Source organism: Wasmannia auropunctata, unplaced genomic scaffold, assembly GCF_000956235.1.
Source record: "Wasmannia auropunctata unplaced genomic scaffold, wasmannia.A_1.0 LD336111.1, whole genome shotgun sequence".
Taxonomy (NCBI): domain Eukaryota; kingdom Metazoa; phylum Arthropoda; class Insecta; order Hymenoptera; family Formicidae; genus Wasmannia; species Wasmannia auropunctata.
Genome location: NW_012026779.1, coordinates 532,961 through 544,193, shown reverse-complemented (window position 1 = coordinate 544,193; position 11,233 = coordinate 532,961). Strand labels below are relative to the sequence as shown.

The window sequence follows — 11,233 nt, the reverse complement described above, 5'->3', positions numbered from 1 at the left end:
CCCCCCCACACACGCACACGTTAAAATATATTTCTAATCGCTAAAAAGTATTTCGAAAAAAGAATGTAAAATTATTTTTTTACACATAATTTTCTATTTTTGAAATAATTAATATTTAAATGAGAGAAAATCAAATTCATTAAAAATCAAAATTCACAACAAAAAAATTGAAAAAAAATTATTCATATGCTTTTTTACTAAAAATTACTTTAAAACAATTCATAACACGGATGATATATGAAAAGAAATTTTTCGTCATGTATCATGACTTCTACATATTCTGTATAAATGTAAATAACGCGACTATGACCATGAAAAAGTACATATATCGCTGAGAAGATTATTATAATCTACCGCAAGCGCGCACCATTCGCATATCGCATTTAACGAAATTGCGAAATCTCAGCTCAGACAATGACGTAACGGTCGTTCCTGAACTTCTCACGGTTTCGTCGATTTCTCTTGAATTCACGACATGTGCGAAAGGTATCGATTAAACCGCCAGAACACTGGGAGCTACACTAGCGAGGTACACAGGTTTCATTTAGTAGTTTGGTGCGAAACGCTTGATTTTACATTTAGACATATTACGCAAATGCAATTTCTTCACGTTTCATATGATAGACAGCAAGAACATATTTCGCAACGGCATCATTCAAATACATACACTTACTAATCTTTACTTATTATTGGTTTCCATTTTTAATACCCTGTTGATTGTGAGACAAAACAAATTAAGAATAAAAAATAAAACAATATTAATGTTCGGATAAAAATATAGAAATATTAAAAATATTAATTTTAATTGTGTTATTAATGCAGGGATGTAACATCAGTATAATAATAATTTTTTTTAAACATATTATCTTTTATTTATTATTATACAAATATTTAAAAATATTTAAAAATTATAATTTTATAATATTTCTGGTATATATAATTATATATACGTAATTATTTTTATTTATTAATATATTCAAAATTAAGTTATAATATTTTAATTTTATATATATATATATTTATATGTATATATATATATTTAATTATTATTAATAAATAAAAAATTAATAAATAAAAAAATACTTACATATATATAATTACACATATATACTATATATATATTACATATATATAATTTTATATAATTATACATATATAATTACTACACAATTTTAATAATTAATATTTTATATAAAAATATTAATTAATAAAATTGTACGCTAATATAGATGTATGCTGCGTGTCATTACCAATTCTAATATCTATATCCATACTCGTAACATTTTGTATCTGCATTTCATTATGCCTCGGTTCTGAAGCGCATAATCGTACAGTTCATCGAGCGAGGTATGTATATATGTTCATACATATACACACGGAAAATTCACCGACGAATTTCGTGAGAAAGCGCGACGAGAGAATGTTGCCGGGACTCATTAAGGCCGTTTTAGAGCGGGTGACGATACCGAAGCGGGAGAGAGCAGCTCGATAAGAGCGTACGTGTCAAGGCTGAATAAACATTAATTCAACTGTACAATGCGCCGCCCGACGCATGCGACGTCAGGCGAAAAAGAATATAAAGAATAAATCGTGCTTTATCAAGCGCCGTTTCAAGCGTGGACAAAACAGACGTTCTAATTGTAGAAATCGGTCGAAAAATTTCACTGTTTTCTACCAAAGAAAAAAAAAGTGCGATATATGATTTAGCCAATTCCGCGAGGAGCGGGCCATCGATTGGCCTCTGAATGTGTAGACGGCACGTACAAGGAAGGGAGATACCAGTGTTGGATGCCCAGGATCGATAGCAATGTAAATGTTTTATGGCTATATAACTATAAAGCTGCAGCATCTTCGTGTTTGTATATCTATCCGCTTTATCTTGAAATAGAGCGAAATATAAAATTTAAAAATATGATAATGGCAATTTGAAAACGCCCGTTACCGCGCAACGCTCGCGAGAAAGTTGAAAAAGTTTAGCTCTTTTTTTTTTTAATTTAGTTTGTTACATAATATACACGTAAGCAATTTATATATTGAAGGCGTTACGGGCGGAGAGTATAAATAGTTGGAAAATTTATTCATTTAAATCGCTGAGCTGGCAAGGTATGTGTAGCTCACACATAACTACGGAGAGAATTAGATCTTATATTATTTATCGACGATTCGGCGCTTGCGATAATGCAGCTCGGGAACTTTCACAGATAACGGGACGCACACGATCATAATTCACGTAGATATAAAAGAATTAAGTCAACATACGCGCGATCGCCTTTCTTTTACACTGCTACCGTGGTTTTTGTCTTTTCCCTCGTTTTTTTTTTGACTTTTTTCGTTTCGGCCGATTGAAACGAGCAATGTAATCGTACGGACGTACACTCGCGTATGGATGTACAGTCTGATCAGCAAGTAAGCTGTTATACGTATGTACAACCGTAATTTGTTATTGATCGATAAGGGGGGGATACCGTAAATAAAAAGTATCGCAGGGCAGCGTCCGCTCATGACGAAGATTATCGTGGTTATAACAGTAGAAATAGTGATGAATACAATTTTAAATAATTATAATACTTTTGTATAAATTAATTATAAATATGATTATAAATTTTGTAAAATCTGATTTAACATTCGCTCGTGATATAAATCATATTTAATTATAAATATGATTATATTATATTATAATATGTATATAATATATTATAATATATATATATATATTATCTTCTATTATATTATTATATTATATTATATTATTATATTATATAATTTTGTAAGGGGAATATCGTAAATCGGAAGTATCGCAGGACAGCGTCCGCTCATGACAAAAATTATCGTAGTCATTGCAGTAGAAATAGTAATGAATACAAATTTAAATAATTATAATACTTTTGTGTAAATTAATTATAAATATGATTGTAAATTTTGTAAAATACGATTAAACGTTCGCCCGCGATATAAATCATATTTAATTATAAATATAATTATAAATTTTGTAAAATATGATTAAATTCGCTCGCGATATAAATCATAATAGAGATGTTGAGATATTCTTGAATTAAGTGTAGAATGCAATTTGATAAATGTAGGATAAAAAGTGTATGGATTTTACTGCGCAATAAAATGAGTATTACGCCTTTTGAAATAAGATCTTTTATGAAACGTATAAGCGCGCTAATGCAGGTACGTAGCAAACGAATCGGAAAAAGGGTAGGTAGAATAGTAAGTAATATGGAACGAAATGTAAAAAGATTTAACGAGAAATGTAAAAGGAATTATATTACGATTATAACCGTGGAATATCAATGCGGGACAGAAATGGAAGGTGACATTCTCATCTCGGTGAGCAACTATCGATCACGGCGGCGGCGGCGGCGGGGAAAAAAATTATATGTTAATTGTCTTATTAAGAAAAAAAAAGAAGGGACGATCTGATGCAACGTTAATGACGAAATGTTATTCAATCCGGTGGCACATTACCGATTCAAACTGACGACTGAATATTATACGTGACACCGCGCGATAGAATCGGATATACGAAGCAATAAATAATGGAAATAATAATTCTCTAATAACAGCGCGGCGGACTTTAAATAGCAATGACGCGTCCGTTGTAATTGCGAGGACGATCATAGCGAGTTAACGTGACTAATGACTCAAAGTGGAAAAGCATTCGGTACCTTTATCTCGGTAATAACAAAATTTCTACGACGGACCGAATCTAGATTTAGAATCGCCTGTTTAGCAAAATGACCGATGCTTCATACGTATGCTTTCATGATTATTCATCTAGTCTGGCCGCCGCAATTGTATATCACAGTAAAATTCATAGCGCCGCCGTTATGTTTGCGGCCGTAATCACGATAACTGCACTCTCGCGAATGTTGGCCTTGCTGCGCGCTACATCCGCGAAACTAAATGAACAGCGAATTATTTTAACGCGCGCGAGCGGAGAAATCGATAAAAAAAAATGGAGAAAGGAAAAACATGATACGCCGTGATAACGCGCTTATTAGAGAAGGACATTTATGTAAACCACTACATAAATATTTGCAGAATCAAGAGCAAAGTGCTCGTGTATTTATCGACGCGTTTATCGACGTATAGATACTTTATATACATTGTTATTATCCGGTGCTTAATTTATACTCTTCTTGCGATGTGTTTTATATAATGTAAAAAAATTACTCACTATCTCTCTTCGTGTTTCAGTTCAATATTAATCCGGTCAATATATTATTTGCGATTAACCTTCCACTAATATCGGGATCGTTATTAGTTAATACAAAGCAAACTTTTTATTAATTAACAGTCTCGAGCTTGTTAATCTATTAATTATTTACCTCGGGGGAAAAAAAAGTCACGGCATAATATAAGTCGCGCCTACGTTGAATTGATTTCATAACTTTCTTACTTAGAATCGCGGTCAGCCGGACTTTCTGGCGTGACTGTACCCCCTCCCGACTAATTTTACCGATTAGAATTTTAGCATGATGTACAGTCCGCCGCAGAAGTTTCCGCGTGTTAGGCGGCTTCCTCGCGCTGCCGCCGGTAGTTTTCCCTCGCTGTGTGCAGTGCCACGCGGCACAATATCTAATCGCACGTATTCATTAACTCTATTACATTGGCACGAACAACGTCACGGCGATCGCGGCTCGGCGTGCGCGTGCGCGCGCGCGCGCGCTGGCGCAAGGGAGCTTTAATTTTAATACAATTTCGCGAATGATGATGACGAGAGGATCGTAAAATCGGAAATGCACCCGCGTAGATCAACTTAACGATCGTCGCGTGCAACAATTCGTCGACCGGGGTCACGGAATTTGTTTGGGAATTTTTCGACAGTGATGATTTTCGAGTGAGTCATCGCGCGCGCTTCTCGTCGCTTCGGTTCTCGGCCGCCTTGTTTCACGCCGGCGCATGTTATCACGCGGCTAAATAAAAGATTCTTATCACTCCTTATTTTGATGAGAATCTAGCGTGCGCTCGAACAAGAGTCTAAGAAGAAGGAGAAATCTGAGCTTTACACCGATTAAACAGTTTAGAACGGTTACGAGGGAGGGGAAGGGTGGAGAGGGGAGGAGAGAGGGAGGAGGGAGGGAGGGGAAGGGGGAAGAGGGATAACCTTGATGCCGTGGTCGAGGCGACAATTTGATGAAGAGCACGATATGACTTACCAAAAATTCTGCATTTATACATATCAGCTAAAATTACATCAGACGTAACGCGCCAAGATTTGTAGTCAAAATGCTGTCCAAATGACAATAGGACAATTTCACGATAATATAAAATAAACGGATTTCCCAATCTTCGATTAATTAAACAGCGTCGGCGGACGACAATCGTCATCCATCCTCTCTCTCTCTCTCTTTCTCGATCTCCTCATAAATGCAATCTAGACCGTGAGCTCTACGGAGTTTCAAAAGTAAATTTCATTAAGGCAGCCGGTGGGTACTTTCGTTTAATGTCGTTTAGCTTAGGAGAAATGGAAAATAAAAGAGGTCGAAAAAGACGAAAGACACGGGTCAAGTCGACGTCGAGGATTTAGATTAACGGCGTTAATATTTACAGACATTGACGCGGTGCTACGATGAAAAGGCTGGAGAGATAAGCGAGAGAGGATAGAGTAGGGGGTGAGAGAGTGGGAAGGGGGGAGGGGGAAGAGCAAGGCAGATTCTATGGATGGATAATGGGTGGCACAAAAAGATCAATAAATGCACGCACGTCCGCGCGAGCTATAAATTCGAATAAATACGCCGGTGAAACTTTTTCCATCAACGTGATTAATTTTGTTTTTATTCTATTCGCTCCCAAAGCTATTCTATATTTCAATTAAAAAGTAGCAGCTTCGTAATAATATGTGTGTATATATGTACATATATTAATATTTTATATATATATATATATATATATAATATATGCATATATGTATATGTATATGTATATGTATACGTATATATCTATTCATAATAAGTTTAAGGAGTAAGATGAGTAAGTAAATTTTGAAACGCAACGTCGCGCAAAAGTTATAGAATTAAATTCAAACGACTAGCAACACCAGTCATGGAGCCGAATTTCGAGACGAGCGATTTCCAATCGTTTTAAGCGCACAATGAATTGATACCTGCGTGCAGCCGTATAACATTTCAGAGAAAACATTACGACGAAAAAAAGAGCGTCTTTCGTTGTTATAGACCCCTATTATGTACAGCGAACTTTCGACCGCGTATTTCAAATGCTGACTATTGTCAGCACCTGGGGGCACCTGTCCCATCTCTCGCCGGCTGAATTTGACTCGCCCTGTACAGAGCTCGAGCTGCACGCCGCGCCGCGCCGCACACTGCCATACACACGAACGACACGAACGCACACGAACGCGATCACGATGATTTCACACAGAGATACAGGCGTGTAAACATGTCGGATATGCGACTCCACGTAACAGGCTATGTATGCACGCGCGATTACTGGATAAATTAATATAAAAAAAGGATACTTGGAAAACAGCGGGAACAAAAAGAAACTCGTCTACGTGCCCCGCCTGCGCACCAACACATAGGAAGGACAGTTTTTCCATATGCAGGTGCAAACGCGCTCGTTGCGCGGGTGTGCGATATTTGTGCGTGCGTGCGTGCGTGCGTGCGTACGTGCGCGCGCGCGCGTATGTGTGGGTGTGTGTGCCTTCTGATATATTATAATTACAAATTTAAGCGGGAATTAGTAATTTTCTAGATCGAACGGGGGAATATTGTCGCGCGGCCACGGCCGTCGCGCGCTGAATTGTATAACATTTAATTATACATTATAATTTTGATTTATGGAGAAATATAGAAGCGAAGAAATTTATAATTCTCCGGCAAAACCAATAATAATTCATGAATAAATGAATAAATGCAAACGCACTACATTTGCATTTGTTTAAATAACGATAATATTAGCGAAAATAATGAAATGATTTTGTCGCGATGATATACGTAACGTGGAATAGGCGATATGGAGAAACTTCTGAAGAGAATTAAAAAGTTACGTTTTTTTTTCTCTTCCGCGCGATTAGCGTTAACGAAAGTATTAAAACTCGCGTTCAAAATGTCGCGCTTGATGTTTCCCCGCGTTACGTACGATGAACCGTGGATATTCCGAGCGAATTAATGTTGCGATATCGAGCTCCAGAGCTGCTCAGTGCGGTGCTCGTTACAATTTCAAGAACAGAATCGAACAGAGTTGGCGATTAAAGTAACGTTAGGTAACCTTGCGCGTAAATAAACCGCGCGCGAGAAAACGCACGGCGACTTTATTACTTGTCGAGAAAGAGAATTGCCGCGTCATTCGCGCGAATTTCGAAACATATTTTCTATCGCGAGCGCGAACCGGTTGTGCGCGGATCCCCTCTCGCCCCTCCCCCTCCCCGCCTCCCCCCTCCCCGGTCTCGCCGCTTCTCTCACACCGATCGTCCGGAAAAAGCGTCGATTTTTATCGCGGCGTAATACGCCGGTGTCGCGCATTTGTCGCGCACGTCAAAAGTGCACAATGTGACTAAATTTAGTATTTTTACCGTCTGCGCGCCGATCTCTCTCTCTCTCTCTCTCTCTCTCTCTTTATACAAACGCATCGATTTGATCTTTTTGCCGCGTACAAAAAACACGAAAGGAGAAATACAAATCGTCCGCGCGCTATTATTTCCTATGCCGTTACCTTAACCGATCTGCTTACGAAACGAAGTGCATCTCTCGCGTTAGTGAATACGTGACATTATAAATGCAGAGCTGCGTGACCTTCTTCGCGACATTTTATTTCATGTATCTCTCGCAATCCTTTCGTGAGCTAAATGTAAAAATAATCGTGGAGAAGGTCGCGCGCGCGCGGGGGGAACGGGGGAGGGGGAGGGGGAGGAGAAGGGAGGCGGCGCATAAAATATATCTTAACTATACGCACATTTATCTGATTTTGGTCCGAAAAATTTGTTCACCGCTCATGGGGAGAGAATTCGAGCGAATTAGGCAGCGTGGCGCGCGCGCGCGTGAGAGAGAGATGCGATAAATCACTGCACCATTGTTTTCGACGGCGCGAATTTTTATTTCCGCGCACGGATTCGTTTGCGGCTGCTCCGATCGCGCAAAATCGTGGCGAAAGCAAGGACACATCTTGAATCGGCAGCGATCGTCTTCCACCTTGGAATTTGATTTCGTCTGTAGAATTCGTTCGCGGGGGAGAGAATGAGAGAGACAGAGAGAGGGAGGGAGGGAGAGAGAGAGAGATAGAGAAAAAGAGAGAGAGATGGTTTCAGGCCGGCACTCGCTTCCATTGTTCACGCGAGTGAAACACACGAGTTGTAACCCACATCAGCGATGAATATAGAAATCGTTAAAAGGCAACGTATGCAGAAGCTACGTTACCTCACAATACGCCAGTCATATTATTATTTCGAGATTGCGCGCAAACTTAAAACAATATTTCACATTTCACATATTTCACATATAACGCAATTTAATTTAATTTACGTAACGCACCTACTATTCCGGGCAAGATTCCCAAAATTTTATTCCCCCGTGCACGCTTTCGAGATAGATAAATAAACGGTAAATGGAATTAAATGCAAACCGCTGATACAATAATTGCTACAATTCCGCGATTCCTCGTTTATCGATTTAATTCTCAAACGTATACTTTCAATTCGTCCGCTAGAACGTGAGCGCGCGAGGCGGGCAGGGGAGGGATGGTGAACTAGGGAGCCGGGGGCGGACGACGGGAGGAGAGCGAGGGAGGGAGAGACCTACAGGAGAAGAGAGAGCGGGGAGGGGGAGGGGGGGGGAGGAAGGCGAAAAGAGTTCAAGCAGAGCATCACGCATCGGGGGAGAGCACGCCGAAAAAAACTGCACCCGTCAGAAAATCCTGTCACGAGCACATGCATACACACTCGCACACATATACGCGCGCGCGCAACCACGCGATGTATTTATCCGTATAACATATATTGTCAATGACTTGCCGCCGCGTATTGCAAGCAAATAGTCGGGACCAACGAGGATATTCCTCGTAAAGTAAATAAACAACAAGCTGCTCTCAACGGCAGCACGGAGAGGAAAACGATGTCGCGAAAATAACACTTTCCTCGCGATCAATTTTCTCCACGGACTGTACATGCCTTTTTCGACAAAGCACTACGAAAACATTTCTTTTTTCCCACCCCCGCCCTCGTCCGTCGTCGCTACCGCCGCCCGCCACCACCACCGCCGCCGCCATCGTCCTCATCGTCGTCGTCGTCGTCGTCCTCGTAGAGCTGCGATTTTATTCGCGAGATGATCTTAAAAGCATCGGAATTGGATTTGTACGCGTGCCCAATTCGACATGGTACGCGAAACGCAACGACATTATTCCGACCGCAATAACAATGTAACCGTCTATCGATTCGATTCTTGGACATATGATGGATAGCAGCCACTGCTGCTTCTCTGTTATCTTATGTGTTGTTTTTTCTTTCATTCTTCTTTTTGATATTGCGCCAACACTTGTCACGACGGACGTGATATTATTAAATTCGGTGAAAGCTGATTTGTATAAGAAGTAAAGAAAAATGAGGAGCCGAAAATAATGCAATTTCTCATTAAATAGTTGTTAGGACAATGCGAGTTGAGGTGGCTGCGTTAAATCGGGTTAAGGCACATCTATAAATACCTCACTAACTGAGAATGAGAGGGAGAACGGTATGGAGTGGAGTCGGTGTGCGAGAGACAGAGAAAGAGAGCACGAAGTGAAGTAGACAGAGGAGGATCGCGAGACAAACGGAGAAAGATACAAGAGAAAGACGGAGTGAGTGAGTGAATGAGTGAGTGAGAGAGTAAAAGAGTCGGCAGGAGACGCGCGAGCGCGAGATAAGGACGGAATCATAAACTTGACAGAGAGGATCGAAAATGAAACGGAGATGAACGGATAGACGATGACGGCTTAAAGAAGAGAGAGAGAGAGAGAGACACAGAGGAGAAAGAGAGAGAGGGAGGGAGGGAGAGGGAGGGGGGAAGAGAACGAGAAGTAACCAGTCTATCTAATAGTATGGTACACATCGAAGATACATACAATGGTATTCGTTGCCAGATGTCTAACTACACGATCATCTCCCCACTCTGTGGGCTCTACCCCTTCCTCCTCCCTCCCACCCCCTCCCCCACCCCCACTCGTCACCATGCTGTCACTTCTGCATTACGGTCGAGCGAGTATTTGCCGAGGTAAATCTGACGGTTATGTGGGAGGGGGAAGGGATGAGAGAGGGTGAGAGGGCGAACGAGGGAGCGCGCGGGGGAGGGGAGGCAAGAGCGTGGTGATTATAAAGGGACAAAAAAAAAGAGAAAAAAAAGAAAGAAAAAAGAAGAGAGAGAGAGAGAGAGAGGTGGCAGAGAGCGTTAAGCGCGAAATTTATTTGCGGCACGGCGTTAACGACGGACGGGACGGGAAATTCGTGTGTCTCCTCTATACCGGCTTCTTCATTCGGCTCTCACCTCTATCTTTTCCATTTCTTTGCGGCACGAGTGTCACACACTATTCCCACAGTCATCTAGGATCCCTTGGTGCACACACACACTGACAGCACATAGCGCGCGGGTATATACATATATATATATATAAATATATATATATATAAATATATTATGTATGTATATATATATATGTATATATATATATATATCACGGGCTACTCGCGAGAACGCGGTGTGCGTGTATCGGAGCGATATAGGTTTGACGCGCTCGGACCAGCGACTCACGGTGCGGCGCACGCCGCTGTCCCATCAAGACTACTTTGTATTTACTCTAATTATGTGACGTCACGGATACACTGCTCGCCCCACCACGCCGAGCCGGCGGAGGCAGCCGAGCGTTGGCGAGCGCGGCCGAGATCGCCCGAGACGGCGGCGACGGCGCGCATGGCGTCCGCCGTCCAGTTCACCGACTAGTCACCTGTCGTTCCGCCTCGCGCTCTGCCGTGTCGTGCCGTGCTCTCTCGGCGCGCGCTAGCAGACTGGCGGAGTCTCTCGTCGTCCACCGTCCGGTCCGGCTCGCAGTCGTTTGTCGTCGACCAGCCACACGCGACCGCCGCGTAGCCGTCGCGTCGCATCGCGTCGCGTCGTCGCCCGTTTGCGTTGCTTCGGTTTTTGGCGTTTCTCGTAGTAGCGACCGAACACGCATCTGTCACGCCGCGCATCGACGAGTCGCGTGCGTGCGACTCCAACAACGATGTGCGATCGAAGCGATG

At 41.5% G+C, this 11,233-nt stretch overlaps 1 protein-coding gene across 1 annotated transcript in view; it reads right to left on the bottom strand.

The window, feature by feature from the left end:
- The window catches only part of LOC105448816, a 166,691-nt gene extending 156,090 nt beyond the window's left edge, over positions 1-10,601 (bottom strand). Inside the window, exon 1 of the mRNA XM_011687610.1 lies at positions 10,482-10,601. Coding sequence (XP_011685912.1) covers positions 10,482-10,496 — 15 coding nt within the window. The 5' untranslated portion in view covers positions 10,497-10,601. The remainder of the gene's footprint in view (positions 1-10,481) is intronic.
- Between the last annotated feature and the right edge of the window lie 632 nt (positions 10,602-11,233).